Below are 23,069 nucleotides of genomic sequence, written 5' to 3'. Positions count from 1 at the left end.
CCTTTTTTGATATGAAAGCATTGATAATATAATTCAAGACACTGAAATATTAGCTTTGGAATTAAAACTATATGGACTGCATAAATTTACTACCAACTCAGATGATAAGTGACAAAACTATTAGACAACATGAAACAAATGGAACACAATTAACTGCAGTTTCTTCTCACTTTTTGTGAAAGTATGACTTCTGATATTTTCAGTGTTGTTCTGCAACAAGAAAATGGTTGACAGATGCAAATTGTTGGTCTCTAAGGAATCCACTTACCCGGTGGTCGAAAATGGCTAAAAATGGTCTATCAAAATCTTCCTCTAACTTGTGAGTAGTGTGTTAAGGCATAATATTGACTCCATGGATGGCTAATAAACACTAGTCCAGTGTGTAATTTTTAGTTTGCATTGTTATAGCTATTATGGAAATGAAGGGAAGATTAGGGATTGTGGAAACTTAGGCCGCACCCTACATACGCAGCAGAAGCGATTGACAGTGTGACATGTGGATACACAGCCTTTCAGCTATGAGCAGCAGCATCAGGCAATATGCCCTGGTGTCCTGCATGTGAGTGACGATCTCTTGCTACTAGATGGCTGTTTCTGTAAAATGGTGCCTGTAAATCGTGGAATGTTGTAGCTTGAGAGTGAGGCAACAAAATTAGGTTTACTTGGGTAAATAAGGCAATAAAGGAGCAGTGTGTGTCCAGTTCACAAACGGAGGAATCTTCATGGAGAATTTCATAACTTATATCATCAACTACGAAGACCACCAGACAGATTCTTCGAATATACGTGAATGAGCAGAAATGCATTCCACTATCTCATCAATGAATTAAAGACAAGTGTTTCTTATGTGATCAAGAACTTCCAACAGCCAATAAGTGAAGAAGAGTGACTGACTAATATAAATACAGAAAAATCAGCAGCTTTCAGAATGAGGTGTTGGTTGCATAACGGCAGCATCATTGGCTGGTAATTTCGGTCGTTGGGGGTCGTGGGTTTATCTCCGGCTACTTCTTATACTTTGACTGACCCAACTACAAATCTATCACCTGTTCTGTGTACTAAGTTTTATCTATACTCTTTACACTGCATCTCGAAGTATATTTTTAAGGTCTTCCCAAAGTGCTTGATCTTTAAGTGTAGACACCCCTATCGCAGTACATCACCCACAGTAAATTCTTTAAAAAAAAAAAAAAAAAAAAAAAAAAAAAAAACACACATTGAACAGCCATGAAATTGTACTGACATTTGATTGTTGGGAATGTAATTCATTAGCAGTCATTGTGAATCCCAAGTGTTTCCATCAATCTAAATAGTCTGCATTAATGTAACACACAAAATTTCTGAAAACAAAGGTCAAACATTTTGTGAAATGATTTGTATAAACGTATGAAGTAAAATAGATTAGAGCAAGATTTTTGCTATTCGTAATTTAGAGCCTCACTCAAAGGCATGTCAATTGTTTCTCTGATCTCTGTTGTTTCTTTTAGACAAATCATTTCACTAAATATTTGACTGATTTCTTTCTTTTTTTTTATTTTCAAGGCATGCTCTTAGTTACACCTCATTTACCTTTGTAGCATCTTCTATTCATGAATTGTCATAAATTTAATACTTGATTCAAAGGAAGCCTTTTTGACAGTTAAATATCACACCAGTGTATCTTGCGTGCAAAATAGCCAGGCCTTGAAGAGATGGACTTTCAGCGCTTCATTTGATTAACTGGTAGCAACTATTCATGAAATATTTCAATTTTCCATCAAACCTCTAATTAAGGTTTCCTTAATTACCCTGTTTACTTTCAAGGGCTTTGCCTGCCGCCCCCCTTTCCTCCTGCCCCATCCTCCCAAACGGTAGAGCTGTCTCTGGCACTCTGATACCCCTTTACCTATTTCTCACTCGTCTTTTGGCTATAAAAATCCGACAGATGCCCATTTGCATAGTTCATAGGGAGTCTTGTTTTCGTTCCACTCAAAAATGGAACAAAAACATTTTGAGACTTATTCATACAACAAATATGTCCTCTTTTCATGCTGTCATGTGCAGAAATCCTCGCTTTGATATCTGAACTGTTTATGAAATATGATGAGTTTTATGACCACACAATTTGTTATGCACAGGGTGTGCTGCGTGCAACCCATTTGCCACATTTACAATCCAAAATCGCAATAACTAAGAGAGATACCAATCTGTTCTCAACTGTAAATACAGTTTCGATATCTTGACTGCATATCATATACAGGTATTTATGACCTAAAATGAACTATATGCAAAATGTGTGCACTACATATTTGCCTCTGTAGACTCAAAAGTTATGTGCAGTCATTTACTCAGATTTGTGCAGCATAGTAACTATGACAAATAACAAAAAGGAATTCAGTTATTTATTGAGCAAAAATATCAATCTGTAAGGCGGGAAATAATCGATTTTTTTCACTTAATAATTTTCTTAAAATCAGATGATAAGTATTTCATAGCAGATAGTGCATCCGCTCTGGCACTTTGCGGAGCAGACCATAGCTGTTGCTTTCACTGTCAGGTGGAGTGCAGTGACAAGATTCAGCTACATTTGAATTCACACTTCGCAAGTTGTAGCAGAGTACAAGCAGCACCGCGGCCGTCGCTCACGTGGGAAACCTCTATAACTATGCTTGTGGTTGTGTTTCATTGCCTGAAGCAGTTGTACACTCTCGGTTGCTTCTGTCGCTTATGTAGGATGCAGCGTTACAATAACCTAGAGACTACTACTCTCAAAGGTTGTAGAGGGCGGGATTGCTAAGTTGAACATACTCCTCGTACAGACAGATTACTATTAAAAGTTTCATTATGAGGTTTTATCATTCTATCTATTCAGATTTTTCATAAATAAAAACTGCCTTTCTTCCAGATGCATTTTGCCTTTTTTTTACTTTAAGGCATCTTCAGTGAGATCTAGAATAATACAGTTTTGGTTTAATATGTTTTAGCTATAGATTACAAAACATTTCACAACTCATTTTATAACTAAATAATTTATTACTTACAATTCTTTGTGTTTTTGGTTGGCATCTGCAAAGAACTGCAAGTAATTACTTATTTACGTAAAAAAACAAGTCGTGAACCATTTTCTAATCTACAAATAACACATATCAAAACAAAACTGTTACTCTAGATCCTACTGAAGATATCGTAAAGTAAAAAAAGGCGAAATACAGCTGCGAAAAATAAAATACAGTGCAGCAAGAAAAGGTGGTTTTTATTTACAAAACAAATATTTCTTTGCTTGCTGCAGAGGATGGCCATGCAAACAAACAATTTACATTCCTCTACTCATTTCCACTGTTCGCAGGTTTGTTAACTGGTTTGCATATCACTTGAGTAATTTCCAGTTCCGATGGAGTTGGGAAGACTGGGATTCTTGTCTTCAGCTTGATCCAGAACATCCACGACCCAAATTTATTCGTGAAGTTCTGCTGAAGTGTCTCAGGTCAGTAATTACACCTATGTACTACATTATAAGGCTACATGCTAAGTTACTATTTTTAATGACTCTTCCCTGTCTTCCTCCTTCTTCTGCCTTTCACACATTAGACCTACCAACCTGTTCTGGGTTCAGTTCCAACTGGCCATCCTATGTTCATTTTTCCTTTGTGTTTGTATTGTAAGGGCAGGTTTGGAACCCTTGTTTCTTCCATTCTTTCCAGATATTCCTTCCAGTTTTGTTTGTGTTTGTCCATTTTGTCATTTATTGCAAACATATTGAGTTCTTCTCTGGTCTTTTTATTAGCAGTTGTATCCTGCTTGTAAGCTTTCCATTTCAGCTACCTCAACATGGTTAGACTCTTTTTTTTTTTTTTTCCTAACAACCCTGAGATCACTGCCAGCCATTAGAACAGGCACATCAATAACCCAACAGCATATCATTTTTGTGTTTCTTCGTGTATTTTTCAATATTCTGCTTAATCAAAAGTAATATATCTCCCTAGGTAACTGAATGCTGAACTTGTTCCAAAATCTGATCTACAATTACAATTTTGCATCACACTGTTATTTTCCCATGGATTTCCATTGTCTTAGTTTTATTTGTAGCTATCCTCAAATTATAATTCTTTCCAAGTAAGTTTAAAAGTTGAATTGATTTTTGTAGTTTGAAATTAACCATTAATATGGTGTGACATCAGCATGTAATAATATGTAAACATATTTATCCTTGTTTGTGTGAATCCTTCTGGCTCTCTGCCTGTCCATGTTTGAGTGGCAACAACTGTACAAATATTAAAAAGAGTAGTTGATAAAGTACACCCATGTCTCACACCTTAGTTTATTAGAAGCTTTTCTCCTTTGTATTTGAGGATGTCAAGTGTAATATAAGTTCCGTTACACAGACTGTTAATGCAGTTTATTAAGTAATTTGGGTATTGAGTTTTTTCCATAATTCCCAAAGGCTCTGTATTCACCCTCTTACATGCCTTTTCAAAATCTATGAAAGCCAGGTAGATTGGTGAATTAAATTCTGTTTATTCTATATTATGTGATGCACAGTAAATATTTATTGCTTCATGACCTTCCTCTTATGGAGCCACTTTCTTCTTGTAGAAGTAACACTTATGTAATAATCTTTAATCTGTTATTTAATACAACTGAATGTATTTCATAGACAGCTATTATTCATGCTTCTTCTAACATTTTGAAGTGAATACTCATCATTAATTGTTTGTATTTTGTTTGAATATTCTATGTTCTTGAAATATTTTGTGTAAGTAGCCCAGTTTTATAATTTACAGATACAATGAAGCCACCAGTTCTACATCACATAAAAAATTATAGTAGGCTGGCAGTTAACATACTTGTACCCCATGTGGCGTACGGTGTTTTTCTGTGGTTTTCCATAAGAGCTTTCTGTCCCCTCTCTTGCATATCTTTTAAACTGTCTTGTTTATAGCTTTGTACATTTGTGTTATTTGTTTTCAGTGAAACTGATTACATCAATAGGATTTTGGTCTAGTTTTGCTGTATAATAGATCATAAATATGTTGTAAAATATTTTAAAAATTGTGTAGTTATTTCATTAACATTTGAACTAAACTCATGACGAATATTTTATATTGATAAGTATATGTGGCAAACATTGCTACTTTGGGAGGCACTTGTTTTTACAGTGGAGAAAAGTAAAGACTGCTTAAGCCACTCGTCAAGCAAAGTTGATCAGAATGTTCTAGAGCAAGCTGACGGAATTGTCAGCACTTTTGGAAATTTGCAGCTTATAATTCTTCATTATTTTGACTGATACTGTTACAGGAATTGAATAAATGGTAGATTTTCCTGCATATTATTCTTTGTGATGTTCCTGCCAAGTGGGGAAAATGTGTGACAGCTCATATCAACTCCTCTACGAACAATTGAGGCAGTGAGCAATGAATATGCAGATAGAACCATATTGGCGAACTTCCAGCATGCTGGAATAATTGTAGGTCAGCAACCTCTGTTAATCAGGACAATAAGCAATGAGCCAAAGTTGCAAATTTCAATTTTTTTTATTTACTAGATGACTGGTTTTTTGGGAGGAAGGCCCATTTTAAAATCATTGTAACAGATGGTCGAAATTGTATTTCTGAAAATTCAAAAACCACTTAAAAAATCTATATGTATTATCAAGTGCAAACAAACAGTTATCCGTATGCACTGTAACTGTTCGTTTGCACTTCATAATACATATACGTTTTTGACATGGTTTTTGCACTTTCAGAAATACCATTCTGACTAGCTATTACGATGATTTGAAAATGGGTCCTGGCCTGAAATAGTCATTGAGTAAATAAAACAAGTTAAATTTGTAACTGTGGCTGGCTTTTCATTGTACTGAAAACCGTACTGAACTGTTGCAAATTTTTCTCATTGAACAGAAAAACAGATGCCATGTTCATCTATAAATAAGCAAAGTCAGTAAGGTAAAAACAGATGAGAGGGGTGTCACGAAAACATACACTGCACAACACCCTTTCTGAAACCATGTAATTGTTTCCCATTTGGACACAGGAGTATGAAATTTGGCTTTGAGGTGCCTCCAACCTTCCTATGTAAAGCTGCAAAATTGTGGCCCCCTGCGGTGTTAGCCTCAGGCTCGGTGATGCTTCAATCAGTGATGTTTCGACACAAGGGGGGGGGGGGGGGGGGAGACAGACCTTGGAAGTTCATGTGAGCTGTAAGGTGGGTTAGTGATGTTGCATTGGCACCAAATTTCACTACAATTCTGCCCAACACCGTGGTAGATGGGTCACGTGATGGGAAGCTCATCTCACACCCCGTCTAACCCACATTCCACTCCTTTGTTCGACACGTGTGATGGAGGTTAGGACTGTGGTGCCCAACATTGACATTGTGCAGGTTTCTTATGGGTGGCTGAGGAAAACATTTCATACACACCACTGCTCAGAATTGAGATGAAAAGGTCTCAGGATGCAGCATAAAAGGGTGCCAGTGAAACCACTCCTTCCCTAGGGACATTAATTTTCACACATTTCGCACACAAAAACAACAGTTTGCAGTACACTATACGAGAGGAAGACATTATTGGCAAATTTTGCCACTGTTGACACATCCTGTATGATTCAGCCCTTATGTAATGACATCATGGGGCTGAAACCTCATTGAATGTGATCTCACCCCTTTGAAGTATTGCGTGACTGCAAGCTTTGCTTTGGTATACAGGATAACTAGGGACTGTTCAAAACTATTTGATGAAATATGAATGTGATCTGAAGCAGAAAAGGCTGTTTATGCTTCTTCATGCCTCCATTTTTAACTCTGTCCTGTAGAATTTGTTCAGAGTGATGTGACATTGACACACTCGTGAATGAATGAGTGAGGGATCCCTCTAAGGCCACTCGAGTGCTTTTGTTCGGCACCTTAAAAATGTCCCTGTACTGGGATACTCAGTCGCCGATCCCAACCGGCAGGTGGAACGAGCAACCTGCTCCAAATTGGCGCCTGCTGGTTGCATACGGAATAAGAGGGGTGTCAAAAGGGTTGCCTGTCTGTCTGGCAGGTAGAGACTGGTAGAGAGATGTCTCTGTACAGATATATTTTTAAAGAGCCCAGCAAAGGTGCACCGGCGGTATTGTCAGACTGGGACTGTTAGAGGGATCTTTTGCTGTTATTTGTTGCCACACAACACTCCAAAGGGGTTAGGTCACACTCAATGGGGTTGCAGTCCCACAGTGTCCTTAGAAAAGGGTGAAATAATCCTTGTGGTGTCAGCAGTGGTAAAATTTGTTTAGAATGTCATCCTCTTGTACATTGCACAGTAAACTGCAGCTACTGATTGCAAAATGTGTGGAAATGAACGTCACTGAAAATGGGATAGTTTTATGGTGCCCTTTATACCACTTCCCAAAACATTTTTGTATCAATCCTGAGCGGTGGTGAGTTTGAGATATTTGTCGACCATCCATAAGGAACCCGTATGATTTCAATGCTAGGCATCGCAGTTATGACTTCCACCACAGAGGCATCAAAAAGAGGGGTGAAATGTGGATGAGGCGTGACATCATGTGTCATATCCATGGTAGCTTGGGGCAGAATTGTAGTGAAATCTGATGCCTGTGACATCATTAACCATCACTACAGCTCACGCAAACTTCTGAGCTCGGGACTTTTTTTGTATGTGTCGACACCGTGCTGTTTGAAGCACCACTGAGTGTGAAGATGATGATGTGGGGCACCATGCTTTTGCACCATTACAGAGGAAGTTTGGTGACACCTCTGAGCTAAATTTCAAACTTCTGCATCAGAATGGGAGACAGTTTTGGGGTTCTCAAAAAGTGATCCTCTAATTGTGTTGTGCAGTGTATATCAGAGGTGTGCCTAATGTGTTCTTTCATGAGCAAAAATGTTCAACCAACAACTTACTCTGCAAGGAAGAACTATATCACATTAGGAGGAAAACAAAATACTTGAATCTGGAGTGAAGTCACTCCTCCTCTCAACTTTACATCACTGTAAAAATTAGTTACTTGTGCACATTTTTTAGAGGAAAAGAAAATGCAAATGTTTGTGCCAGCTGAGTTTAATCAAAGCTTTTCTCTTTTATTCCTTAAAATTAAAGCTGACTACAACACTTGAGATGTTAGTACAAGAACACTCATCACGTTCCAGGAAATTAGTGTGCCTTCGGTATGTAAGGATCAGATCCAAGAGCAGCAAAACTTAATTAAAGTCATTCTTCTCAAGGGAATTTTCATTGCACTGTGTTGTGTTTTATATATGAATGTCACCCACTAAACTGAGAAGTCTCTACCCAGTACCCATTTGCTGAGTATACTATACACATGGATTCAAATAACCTGATTGCCTGCTACAACACAAAGGCTATGTGGATCCTCCCACTTGTACTAGTTTCCCTGAATGATGGAGATGAGTACTTGCTCTCCAATTGAACCCACTTGGACTTGCCTCTGTTGACACAAATCTCACCTGTCCTTTCAGTTTTTAATTTTATTATTTATTTTTTGGTATATTATTAATTTATCGACTTCATTATTTTTCCTCCCCCCTCTCTCTCTCCCCCCTCTCCCTCTCCCCCTCCTCCCCCTTTACCATCTTCCTCCCCCTCTTTCCCCCTCTCCCTCCTCCTCTCCCTCCCTCTCTCCCTCCCTCTCTCCCTCCTCCTCTCCCTCCCTTCCCCATCCCCCTCCCCCTCTCTGCTTTTCCTCATCTCATTTACTACTTTCCTCCTAGTGCTTAATTGCAGTATTCATTTCACTTCTCATTTCTCTTTCCTCTTTCTCATCATCATCGTCACCACATTAGGGTCCTTCCCCCAAGATGAGTAGGATGCTTCTGAACAATTTACTACCATCTGTTTCTGTCTTGGCAGATTTCCTTCCTCGCCACAGCATCACCTGTCTCTTATTTCCTTTCAAAGTCTTCTTTATGTGGTCTAGCCACCTATTCTTGGACATCCCAAGTACTGACAAGCAGTTCTCAGTTCGCTCAGATTACACCCGTTTCACATGACCAAACCACTTCAGTCTTACTGCACTCACACCTTTCTCCGTGGCCACTTCAACTTTCAGTTCTCTCCATTTATGCTCATTTGTAGTCTTTTCTCTCCTTCACAAGCGTGCAGTGGACTTACATGTCTTTTACTACAATGTAGCTCTCCAGACTGTAGGACAGTATGGGCAGAAGGAAAATTTTTAACCTGGACTATCTAGCTCTTAACGGAGGGACCTTGCAGATAAGGATTTGATGATTACTGCATAGAGATTAGTTCTCTAAAGCAGTGACACAATTCTCAAAAAACCCAAAAAATTGCATTTGATGATTGGAAGGTTTCTGGGTGCTGCTGAGGACGAAACATTTCAGTAGCTGAATGCATACTGTAAAAGTTTTGTAATTCTGAAGTTACTGTTGTAATCTTGCTAGCTGCAACTTTTCTTTCTTTTTTAAATCCATATTTATTGACATGTTCTCATTTTGTTCAGTCCCCTTTTTATCTGGATTTTCTGTTCTGTGTATGCCTGCTCAAATTTGGCTATTTTTAATTCATCCTGTTTCAAAATACTTTGTGTTTTTTTATGTTGTCATTTCTTCTTCTTCTTCTTCTTCTTCTTCTTCTTCTTCATCATCATCATCATCTTTTCTGTCATTTCTTAGTTGCTTTAAATTCATGGAGGTATGTGTTTACAATATATAAATACACACACATTCAATACACAATTAAAAGTGCAACTGAAGTGTTGTAGTAAATATGGATTAAAAACTGCATAAAATCAGCCTTCTGGAGTTTGGGGACACAGTAAATACATCTCCAGGACCACACACATTTTGCTAACAACATTGGAAATCATCACCAAAGATGCTTTATAAATGAAAGAAGCGAAACACATATGTCAAAAACAAACTGCCTTTTCTGTAGCTGCAAAGACATAACATACCTCCATGAATTGCCTTCAGTCCATAATAATATTTTTTTCTTGTTTATTCCAGAATTTGGGTTCTTTTTCTTCAATTTCTGTTCAGTTGGCAACATATGTCAAAAGCAAAACTGAAAGCAGAGTTTGAAAAGCTTGTTTCGATAATGGGAAAGTCCCATGAACTACTCATAACCAGACTTGTGTATTGTAACATGGAAATTCATCGTGTTGTTTTCTTGTTATACATGTTCTTACAAGTCAGAACAATTAGTACCACTAGTGCTGACAATCACCAATATTGTGAAAATTTTGTAGGCCCTATACATAAAGGACACCTTGTACACCATGAGCTGCATGTTTTCATTTTGTGGCAGTAGTATCCAATATGATAGAGAAATGTGGCTGTTTATCATTTGACAACTATAACATGTACACACAGCCACCTTGTACCACCAAGTCTACATCAGTTTTAATATCATAAATATTTCCACTTGATACATATAGTATAACAACAATTTATGAAAAGAATAGAACGCTACTCTTCATATAGAGGAGACATTGAGTCACAGACATGTGCAACAGAAGGACTGCTACACGTTAGAGCTTTCAGTCTAAAGGCATCGTCTAAAGTAGAAAAACACACACACACACACACACACACACACACACACACATATGACTAGTGCCTCTGGCCACTGAAGCCAGACTGCACACAGAAACCCTGGTCCTTTTCATAATATTGTCATTATTCCATCCTGGATGTTCCAGTGTTTGATTTCGTCATTTGATATAGACATACACAATGTAGATGTGCCACTGATGGTGGGCTGTATGCCTGAATACCAATCTGGTAATAAAATGTATTTATGTGCATCTTATGGTGTACAGCAAGATTTCTTTTAAAAAATAAGTGAACTGTGTGTAGAATTATTTGTTGCCATAAAGCCATGTTCACATTATGTTTGTTAACAGAGTGTTATATTGGGCTAAACTTAGACTAATGGAAGGGAACTTGGCAGCCATTGACAAAAGCTATCGTATCACCTTTTCCAGATAATACACGAACCAGTTTCAAGCCATCAGAAATGTGGCATCTCTTATGGAAAATGTATGAATTACATTGAATTTGATGGGAAACTGTGGCATAAAAATACAATAACTTTGACTTATTTGGAGATGGTATCAACGTGTGTAGGGTGTATAGATCCCTCTCCTCCACCTTTTCTAACAACTTTTCAGCAGACGTATGACATGCCCAAATCGTACTGCACATCTCACACTGACTCTTACATGTGGCTGTGATTTTATTTAACACAATATCTGCTTGATTTTGGTGTTTCCTTTGTTGATTTTAGCAAATAAGTATTACATAATTTCTAATTTCTCCCCCCTCCACGAATGTTAAAGCTGATTCAGAAATTTGTTCCCCCACATCCTCAATTTATGGCTCTAAATAACTGTGACATTTTATCTCCAATTATGCTATGCAGTATATGTTTTCTCATTTATATTTAAGAAATGTTTCTGTAACCATTTGAATATTTCCTTCAGCTGTCATGGAAGAGTACTCAAAAATTGTTCTTGTGCCGTAGTTAAAGAGAAATCCGCACATGGGTAAGGCACTGGCCATTTTTCTGTATTCTCAACATTAATATCTAGTTCTAAGACACTATATGTTAAAGCTGCAAGAGCAACTCTTTTTTTAAGTACCAATATAATTGTGGAAGAAATTCACACCAGTTCCCTTACATATTTAGCCTAGGTTTTGACTTTCAGGTTGTCATATCACCAGAGAATTGTGGATATGATGCCACCCCAGTTTGAACCTCTCATTCCTGCCAAACCAGAGCCGAGATTCAAGTACACAATGGATGGAGCAGGTAACTTGCTTCAGCTATACATGCAGAGCAGATTTTAAGTGAATGTTTTCATCTATCATTGATATTGTTAATGCACATGAATTCCTTTTACATGTTTATTTGTATATTTTTGTTACTGTAAGGAGCAACTACAGAACTCTGTGACATTTTATGTCCCTTTTCCGAGAAAAAAAGTTAACTATTTAATGATGCCTTAAAGAATATTACACCTGTGATACAAGTTTTTGTGTCCCTTGTAAGGAGTCAAACTTATTTCTGGTCAGGCAGTTTATTCAACTTCTATATAAGTTATGATGTACTTCCACCTCTCACTGGTAACAGTTGCCCAGTATCATCACTAGGACTGTAATTTGTGAATCATGTTTGGGATTAATGGGGATCAATCCCTCATCTGGATATCCATATTTATGTTTGCTATGATTTTTCTGAATCACTTTAGATGAATTTTGTGAGTGTTCCTTTGATTAAGCTACAACAATTTTAATTACATCCCAATCCAGTCTGAGCTTCTACATCATCTCTAATAACCTTGTTATCAGTGGGGTGTTAAACCTTCTCGTTTCATTCCTGCTACATGTGTGAATTTGCCCTTTATCATCCCATCACTGTCTCTGACATATTTATCACTCTGTGAGTTACTGGCAGGTGTACTGAAGGTATTGACATGTGCAAATTTTGACTGTTTGTGAAGAGCTGTTCCATACTCTGTTTCACTGATTTTTTTCTGTGATTTATGTGAGATGCTGCTTAGTTTTATACTGCACATAACTAAGTAGAAGCACACATTTAAAAAGGTACTTGTTTGTGCACAAAAATATATATACCTGCAAGAATGATTTGTGTTGATTAAAGACGCTAAATAGTAACAGTGCATTCAAAGATGTGGCAAGCAGATCGCATATCATCATTTGCTATGTATATTTTACGCAGTACAAACAATGTTTGTCATTGTAGAACATTTATGAAGTGTGTTGTTTTCGTAAATTAATCCATTTTATTTCTCAGAATGGCCTTCTTTTAGCTCGATGCTCACCTTAGCAGAAGCATTCGACAGTTATTATGCAAAACGAAAGAATATCTTGAGTGTGTGAACCGTCTGATCTTTAGAACATCTTGATTGAAGTTGTATTGAAGCTGTTTTCCAATAATATTAAGTCGGATCTGTGTTGTCCATCCTTATTACTTGTAACAAACATATTTCTGGAACAGATATCTTTGAACTTAAAGAAAGAAAGAAGGAAGGTTGGAGTTTAATTACTGTCAAAGATGAGGTGAGCTCATTAGAGACTGAACATTGTTCAGATAGGACAAAAATAAGGAAGAGACTGTTCTTTTCAAAGAAACCATATGACATTTGCCTTAACTGCTTTAGGGAAACTGCAGGAAACCTAGACGTGGATTGATTTTTCTGCTGACTTTTCAGAAATGTTGAATCTGCAGTATAATGAGACAACCTCTGGTTGCATTGTTTGTACAGCATCTAATGGTTAGGATGACTCCCTGTGAAAAGTAGGAAATCCAGGTTCAAGTCCTAATGTGGCACAAATTTGCCTTTATCACAACATTCGCTAGATATAGATGACTGGCTGAGGATTAGAGCCTTCCTACTCCTGAGTGCCAGTCCAGTAACATGCCACTCGTTTGTGAACTTCAGGCTAACATTAAGTGACACACAGTAGAAATACAAAAAGGAGATGCAATGTTAACCTCATTTTCCACACAAACACACTGGAAGTTTCTCGATTGTAACGGTTCAATCTTTCCTATATAATTTGTTTTGTGGGTGGTCTTTTGAAAACTCTCATTAGATGTAAGTCTTTGCTGATAGTGTGTGGTGTCATATTATCATCTGCTTTTCCTCTGCCTATGTTTTTTCTTCGGTGTGTGTGTGTGGGGGGGGGGGGGGGGGCGCACAAGAGATCTATCTGTCCCCCATAGAGATTGTAGGTACACATGTCCTACTTGTTGGCAAAAGTATATCTATTTGGTATACACCTTCCACATCCCAGAAAAGTTCTCCATTCCCTTTCCAAGAGAAAACACACAGTGCAAGTTCTCAGAACCACATTTTCTCCATTCTTAACCTTTTTGTTGGCATGGAGAACTGATCACTTTGTCATAATCAAAAGTGACTGGCCCTTTTAGTAATTCCTACTCGAATTGACTACCCTTTATCTCCAACTAATGTTGCTTCTGTGACGAAATTAATCTGAATGGGCACATTTTGGATACATTTTCCAGAAGAGCCAGTGCTCATCAACAGTATTAATATTCCCAACTGTTGCAGAAAAATCGCGTATCAAAAATTTCCAGTTCACAATTTTATCCATTTCTCACATCCCCCCCTCCCCTTCCTAACACCGAATGTTTCTTCACATTGTTGGTGAATACAGTGTTAGAATGGGAAACATTCGAGGTTGCCTCTTGATATCAAACAAACTCTTTTGCACGTACTGAAAATTTCATGTGAGAAAGCCATATTATGTGCTAACAATCTGGTTACTTACCTGCCACTCACTAGCCATTTTAAAAAATCTCTCTTAGCAGTTGCAATGTGTGATTAGTACAATTTCTTCCTCTATTTTTCAGTTTAGCTGTAATAGCTTGGTGGGTGTAACTGTAGCTTGCTTCCTATGGAGTGTTAAACAAAAAGCATTTACAAAATTTTGTAAGAATGATTTGTGTCAGCTCAATATCTTAGTCAAAATATTGATATTGTTAATATCCTACTGTAAACTGATAATTGCAGGCTATATACGTTGTTAAGAGTACAAACATATATGCATTCATATTCATGTTGGCTGGAGAAAAAGAAAATGCACACACAGAAACAAAAAAGACCCTAGTATGTTTTTCTGTTTTTATTACTAATTTAATATCCCACATATTTACAGGAGTTAGTGATGTTTCATGGCAGTATAAAGATTTTTTTATTTATGACTTAACATTGTTTGTTTACTATGTTAGCTTTACTAAAACTATTTTTTGTTATAAGGTGTATAAATACCACTTTACAGAGAAATATTCACATATAAAATCATGTGTTTGAATGTTTAGTATTTGACGGGTTATTAATTGAGTCAGTTCATCTCCTGTGGAATGTCTTCATAAAGTTTAGCCTTTCCATGGACTTGATCTTCAGTTTGGTAATCTGGTATTGTTGGATGCACTGTAGTTAGATCGTCATTTGTTTCTGGTTCTTTATGTGCTATTTCCACTCCGTGTTGATATGTCATTTGTGGTGCAATGAATATGGTTTCAGCTGGTTTTCTTTTGCCCATATTTGTGTCAACATGTGAAGCACTGTTGAAATCAACTGTCACATTATGAGGTGACTCATCTTTCTGTATTATGAGAGGGATCAAATGATGTCTGCTCAGCTGTGTTTTTTCCATAGTTGCTGCACTAGACTGCATGTTAACTTTTGTGAGTATCGTAACATTATTTCCACTTTCCTTTTTAACCTTACTGAGAATTGTGATAGTACTTTCAATTCCTTTTGGATTATCATTGTTGTCAGATTTTTGTATCACTGTTACGTTGTCAGAGTTGTTTGTTGAAGTATCAGATTCACTTTGTGATGAAGGTACAACTGTAATTGGTGAGTCGGTATCATCTAGTGGTGCTGTCTCATCAGATTGTTGGATAATTTTTTGTAATTGGCTGTTCAGTTGTATTGTGCTTGAAGTTACTGGCATAACCACTTGCTGTGAAGATTCTGAATTGTTAGAATGATGTTGTGACAAAGATTCTGGAGAAAGTATACTAGGTTCTTGTAACATATGTGGTTGAAACATTACCATTTGTTCCATAAAATCATTTTCAGCAGTTGTTGTCTCTGCTGCCATGTGCATTGTGGTAGAGAGAGCATCTGTAATATAACTTTCTTCAGCAGATGTATAAGTTACCCTTTGAGTTGTACTGCCAGCCGATGCCTTGCTGGCAGTTGCTGCTGCTGCCGAAATATAGGGTATAACAGTGTCAATGTGGCTCTCTGATGGTGGAAGCTGAGCGTTAATTGAATCAGGATATATATTGATCACTTTTGGTTTTTCTGTTGTACTCGTAATGCTTGCAGAAGGCTCAGTTGTCGTAGGTGTAGGATGTGTTAGAAATACTGATTTGTTAGGATGAAAAAGTGGATCAGGCTCTGAGAACTGGTGCAGCTGTGGTGAAGGTCTGAATGGTGGAATCTCTGGAGTGATGTTTGTCTTTTCCTTAGATCTTGGCATTACAGTTGCAGTTTGGAGTGCCAGATTTGAACTTTGCTGGTTGTTTTCATGATGACTCTTACTCAACTGAAATATATGTTTGTACAAAATTTCTGGTTCTGTTGGTTGGCTGAGGTTTTCTCCTCGCCCAAAATTTGCGTTCAGAGGATTAATAGATGTGTCATAATAGTGGTGATGGTGATGTAAATGATGAACAATTTGTGGATTTCCAAATCGATGCTCAGAGTTCACTAGTTGAAACGCAGGATGTCTCGCATTTGTTTGCTCATATTGCATGTATGGTAATGATGGTGTGTTGTAGTGGTGATCCTCTTCGTGTGTGGTAGTTGGATGAATTGGTCTGTTGACATCGTAGTTCCACCTGAACAGGATTCCATCATCACGGTTGTGTAGAGCGTATTTGTGTGGCTCGGGCTGTTGTCTGTCTGGCCATCTAATTGGCCTGTCATCCCAGCCGTGATGTTGATTGTTGCTGTCATACGATTTTGTTGCCACTGATCGGTACAGGACAACACGTCCAGGAGAAGCATAGTGGCGACTGCCATTACACCTCGTATTGAGGAGGTGAGATGTTACCAGTGTTACCTGCATAGACATCATACCATATTAATTCAGTCAGTGTTAAATGGATGAGTAATATCTTCTCGGTATCGAGCCACATCATTTAGAATAAACAGTCGAGCTGTCTCCACCTTCGTCATCAGGAGTTGAAATCACTGACTGCTGGGGCTGGCACAGTGTTCCTCTTATATAGATGTTATGGCAGCTTCTGGAACCTTCCACAGAGGGCCAGAGTGGCATTTGTGCGAAAGGTTAGTTGGGCATCTCCTAGCACTTCTGTCCCTCCGCTGAACCGAGTGATGTCACATGGCATGAGCAACTGGCACCACATTTAAAACTGCCACTCCCGTGTCTCTACAAGCATTAAGCAAATGTCTTTGCTTTCACTCAATGTCCAAAGTCCACCCCCATGCACTACTAAGTACGTATCCCTGGTCTCTGTTGAAATTGTTGCTGTTTATTCTAATTTGGCAGCCTCTTTGATAGCAGAATTGCAGTATGATAGTATATGAGTCAAAACTCCTGTTTTATCATGTTTTATTTTATGCCCATTTTCTAGGGGACTTTCAGCTACAGCTGCCTTCTGATGTTTCATTTGTTTGATATGTCATGAGTGCTCTGCACAACACTCAACAGCAATGCAAGTTGTTTGACCTATGTAAATGCTACCACATTCACAGGGGACACCACACACACCAGGAACTCGATGACCCGTGTTGTCATTAATGGGGAGTTAGTGCAATCAGTTTACCCACCTACAAATTGGCAAAAAGATCTGACAGGGTTATTAGCACCACAAACTGGGGCACTGTGGACATCATGTTGTTAACTTGCAGTCATTTATTGAGATATTCAGGAAAATCAAGATAGGTCAAAATAACATATCATCTATCTGGACACAGTATCACTTTTTACGAGTGTGCCGGTACAAGAAACGCTGGATCTTTAGGCCCAACAGTTTCCACTTGAGATCGTCAGCCTGTTCTACCGTGCCTTAACCACAACATACTTTCTGCACTGTAGGGAATATTACGAGATGATGTATGGCACAACCATGGGATACCACTGTGTTCGGACATTGCAAACTTTTTTGTGGAGCACTTTGAGGAGCAAACTCTGAACTCTGCAAGGTTGCGTCCATCTTGCTCCCTACAATATATTGACAACACCTTCTTGATATGGCCTCACCCTCATGAATGGTGTCCATCCAAACAAATTTACTGTATGTTGGAGAGGGATAGCAAGCTTTTGTTCTTGGATGTTTTAGTTGAATGGAAGGCAGGAGGTCATTCAGTTTACAGGAAATCTACGTACACTGACTAGTACTTAAACGGCAACAGTTTTCACGACCCTGCACGCAAGAAAGTGGTACTAAACATGTTAGTACGCAGTGCAAAATTATTTCTGACAATGACCATCTAGAATCTGAATTTCAGCATTTGAAGCACATGGTCACAGAAAATGGTTAAAATAAGGGAGAAATTGCTAAAGTTTTCAAGTGCCACTGATGAAAGAAATCGGTGGAAGGGGCCAAACCAGCTGCATTCATTTCATGCTGTCGAGCAACTATTAGCAAGGTAGGGCACATACTGAAGATACGTGAACAGAGACCAGTGTTGTGGCTTGCTTCCAAGATAAAGAGAAATGCCGTGCCCTGTTAAAGACTCCCTAGGTCTTCGAGTTTCTGGCGTGTGTGGTGTCTCCGGTGAATGTGGTAGCATTTACATAGGTCAAACTATCCATACTGTTGCCAAGCATTGTGCATTGCATGCATGACATATCCCACAAGGGGAACGTGAGATGCCGGCCGTGACAGAACATTGTCTAGAAAACAGGTATAAAATACAATTTGAATAAACAAGAGTTTTGGCTCAAGATGCCATCATACTGGGATTTTTTTATTAAAATTACAATAAACAGCAACAGTTTTAGCAAAGTCCAGAGGTACACATTTAGTAGGGGCAGGGGTATTTGCTTTGGATATTGAATGAAAGTAAAGACATAGGCTTGATGCTTATAGGGACACGGGAGTGGCAGTCTCAAATGTGTGCCAGCGACTCACACCATGTGATGTCACTTAGTTCTGCAATTGGACATAATTGCTAAGAGCTGCCCAACTTGTCTTCCGCACATGTGCTGTTCCAGCTCTCTGTGGAAGGTTCCAGATGCTGCCATTACATTTATATAAGCAGACACCATGCCTGCTTCAGCAGTCACTGATTTCAACTGCTGATGATGATGGTGGAGCTAGCTATTGAAATCTCAAGTGTTTTATTCAAAATGACACGGCTCATAAACCGAGAAGATTTAAAGCATGCCACAGTAAAAGACTCTGAGGACAGTGTTAAATAGAACTCTCCATTTCTCCTTGTAATGTTATTCATCTCATTTTATATGTTTTGTTGTAAATACATATCATACTGTATCTTCACATCACTTGAAAAAAAATGATAATGGTAAGTTGTACTATTCACTCAGTGCAATTTGAAATATTTCAGCAAAATTATTGACTAAAAAATGCAACAGATTACATGCTGTTATTTCCTTTTAGTGTTTCATTATTTATTACCTATTGTCTTTGTCAGCTACAGAACATCTTGGAGAACTCAAGGCTGATGTTTCTTTGTTGAGAATAAAAGATGAAAATACTGGGTTTATATTGTCATAGAGCATCATCATCATCATCATTATCATTTAAGACTGATTATGCCTTTCAGCGTTCAGTCTCGAGCATAGCCCCCCTTATAAAATTCCTCCATGATCCCCTATTCACTGCTAACATTGGTGCCTCTTCCGATGTTAAGCCTATTACTTCAAAATCATTCTTAACCGAATCCAGGTACGTTCTCCTTGGTCTGCCCCGACTCCTCCTACCCTCTACTGCTGAAACCATGAGTCTCTTGGGTAACCTTGCTTCTCCCATGTGTGTAACATGACCCCACCATCTAAGCCTGTTCGCCCTGACTGCTACATCTATAGAGTTCATTCCCAGTTTTTCTTTGATTTCCTCATTGTGGACACCCTCCTGCCATTGTTCCCATCTACTAGTACCTGCAATCATCCTAGATACTTTCATATCCGTAACCTCAACCTTGTTGATAAGGTAACCTGAATCCACCCAGCTTTCGCTCCCATACAACAAAGTTGGTCGAAAGATTGAACGGTGCACAGATAACTTAGTCTTGGTACTGACTTCCTTCTTGCAGAAGAGAGTAGATCGTAGCTGAGCGCTCACTGCATTAGCTTTGCTACACCTCGCTTCCAGTTCTTTCACTATGTTGCCATCCTGTGAGAATATGCATCCTAAGTACTTGAAACCGTCCACCTGTTCTAACTTTGTTCCTCCTATTTGACACTCAACCGGTTTATATTTCTTTCCCACTGACATTACTTTCGTTTTGGAGATGCTAATCTTCATACCATAGTCCTTACATTTCTGATCTAGCTCTGAAATATTACTTTGCAAACTTTCAATCGAATCTGCCATCACAACTAAGTCATCCGCATATGCAAGACTGCTTATTTTGTGTTCGCATATCTTAATCTCACCCAGCCAGTCTATTGTTTTCAACATATGATCCATAAATAATATGAACAACAGTGGAGACAGGTTGCAGCCTTGTCTTACCCCTGAAACTACTCTTAACCATGAACTCAATTTACCGTCAACTCTAACTGCTGCCTGACTATCCATGTAAAGACCTTTAATTGCTTGCAAAAGTTTGCCTCCTATTCCATAATCTCGTAGAACAGACAATAACTTCTTCCTAGGAATCCGGTCATGTGCCTTTTCTAGATCTATAAAGCATAGATACAATTCCCAGTTCCACTCATAACACTTCTCCATTATTTTCCGTAAGCTAAAGATCTGGTCCTGACAACCTCTAAGAGACCTAAACCCACACTGATTTTCATCTAGTTGGTCCTCAACTAATACTCGCACTTTTCTTTCAACAATACCTGAGAAGATTTTACCCACAACGCTGATTAAAGAGATGTAGCATTTCATTTAAATTAGGAAATGTTAATGTATGTTGTCTTATGGCCTGGTAGCTGGTGATGGATTTTCAGAACTATAAATCCAAAGGTTTGGAGATTATTCATGTCTTGTATAAGATTTTTTCCATCTCTAGTTGCCACTATCACCTGTGACACTGTTTCGTGTATGAGAAACTTCCAAGTTCCACCATGATTACAGTTCCTTGTTAAACCATAGAGCACTCAGTAACAGGTTGGAGGAAGGCAAGGACATACCAGCTCCATTGTGCAAGCAGAAACATTGTAGTGTTTTGAACCAGCCTTTGGCTTGATGACCATTTTATTTAATTTCAAGCAAGAAAGTTTTTATGTATATTCTTTCAATCGTTCACTTCTCATGAACCATAAACGTTGTTGTTGTTGTTGTTGTGGTCTTCAGTCCTGAGACTGGTTTGATGCAGCTCTCCATGCTACTATATCCTGTGCAAGCTTCATCGCCCAGTACCTACTGCAGCCTACATCCTTCTGAATCTGCTTAGTGTATTCATCTCTTGGTCTCCCTCTATGATTTTTACCCTCCACGCTGCCCTCCAGTACTAAATTGGTGATCCCTTGATGCCTCAGAATATGTCCTACCAACCGATCCCTTCTTCTAGTCAAGTTGTGCCACAAACTCCTCTTCTCCCCAATCCTATTCAATACCTCCTCATTAGTTATGTGATCTACCCATCTAATCTTCAGCATTCTTCTGTAGCACCACATTTCAAAAGCTTCTATTCTCTTCTTGTCCAAACTATTTATCGTCCATGTTTCACTTCCATACATGGCTACACTCCATACAAATACTTTCAGAAACGACTTCCTGACACTTAAATCTACACTCGATGTTAAAAAATTTCTCTTTTTCAGAAACGCTTTCCTTGCCATTGTCAGTCTACATTTTATATCCTCTCTACTTCGACCATCATCAGTTATTTTGCTCCCCAAATAGCAAAACTCCTTTACTACTTTAAATGTCTCATTTCCTAATCTAATTCCCTCAGCATCACCCGACTTAATTCGACTACATTCCATTATCCTCGTTTTGCTTTTGTTGATTTTCATCTTATATCCTCCTTTGAAGACACTGTCCATTCCGTTCAACTGCTCTTCGAAGTCCTTTGCTGTCTCTGACAGAATTACAATGTCATCGGCGAACCTCAAAGTTTTTATTTCTTCTCCATGGACAGATTGAATAACATCGGAGATAGGCTACAACCCTGTCTCACTCCCTTCCCAACCACTGCTTCCCTTTCATACCCCTCAACTCTTATAACTACCATCTGGTTTCTGTACAAATTGTAAATAGCCTTTCGCTCTCTGTATTTTACCCCTGCCACCTTCAGAATTTGAAAGAGAGTATTCCAGTCAACATTGTCAAAAGCTTTCTCCAAGTCTACAAAAGCTAGAAACGTAGGTTTGCCTTTCCTTAATCTTTCTTCTAAGGTAAGTCGTAGGGTCAGTATTGCCTCACGTTTTCCAACATTTCTACTGAATCCAAACTGATCTTCCCCGAGGTCAGCTTCTATCAGTTTTTCCATTCGTCTGTAAAGAATTCGCGTTAGTATTTTGCAGCTGTGACAAAACTGATAGTTCGGCAATTTTCACATCTGTCAACACCCGCTTTCTTTGGGATTGGAATTATTATATTCTTCCTGAAGTCTGAGGGTATTTCGCCTGTCTCATACATCTTGCTCACCAGAGGGTAGAGTTTTGTCAGGACTGGCTCTCCCAAGGCTGTCAGTAGTTCTAATGGAATGTTGTCTACTCCGGGGGCCTTGTTTCGATTACCAAGAGTTATTTATTTGTATATTTAACATAGCAAGATTGGGGCCATCAGCCCTTCTCTTACATCTAACTAGGCATTGTACACATCTTACAACAGTGCTATCATAGTAATATAGTGTAACTGGACATATAAAGAAATCTACTCACAAAGTGGCAGCTGGAGAACACACAAGTAAAGATATTGGAATTTGCAAGCATTCGGAGACAGTGGCTGCTCGTCCTAGTAAAAGGGTCGAAGGGGAATGAAGAAGAGCAAAGAAAAAGGACTGACGAGGTTTAGAAAATGGGGAGAGTTTGGAAAAGTTGCCCAGGACTAGACGGGATCAGAAGGTAGGTCTTCCCTGACCTGGGCTTCTGAGTGACTTTTCCGAGCTCTCCCCATTTCTTAAACCTCGCCAGTCCTTTCCCTTTGCCCCCTTCCTTCCCCTTCAACCCTTCTGCCAGGAGGAGGAGCCACTGGCTCTGAAAGCCTGCAAATTCCTGTATCCTTATATGTGTTTTCTGCTGCTGCTACTTGGTGGGTAGATTATTTTATATATCCAATTAAATTTTCAAAAATTGATTATTTTTATTTACATTATGGTAAGCATGCTATACTACATTTACCGAGCGAGGTGGCGCAGTGGTTAGCACACTGGACTCGCATTCGGGAGGACGACGGTTCAATCCCGTCTCCGGCCATCCTGATTTAGGTTTTC

At 38.6% G+C, this 23,069-nt stretch overlaps 1 protein-coding gene across 1 annotated transcript in view; it reads left to right on the top strand.

Annotated features, from left to right (window-relative positions):
- The window catches only part of LOC126199332 (nuclear cap-binding protein subunit 1), a 204,867-nt gene that overhangs the window by 120,618 nt on the left and 61,180 nt on the right, over window positions 1-23,069 (top strand). The window contains exons 10-11 of the mRNA XM_049936182.1: window positions 3,326-3,463; window positions 11,670-11,773. Of these exons, the coding sequence (XP_049792139.1) occupies window positions 3,326-3,463; window positions 11,670-11,773 (242 nt within the window). The remainder of the gene's footprint in view (window positions 1-3,325; window positions 3,464-11,669; window positions 11,774-23,069) is intronic.

Source organism: Schistocerca nitens, chromosome 8 (assembly GCF_023898315.1).
Source record: "Schistocerca nitens isolate TAMUIC-IGC-003100 chromosome 8, iqSchNite1.1, whole genome shotgun sequence".
NCBI lineage: Eukaryota > Metazoa > Arthropoda > Insecta > Orthoptera > Acrididae > Schistocerca > Schistocerca nitens.
This window is presented reverse-complemented; position numbering and strand designations above follow the sequence as displayed.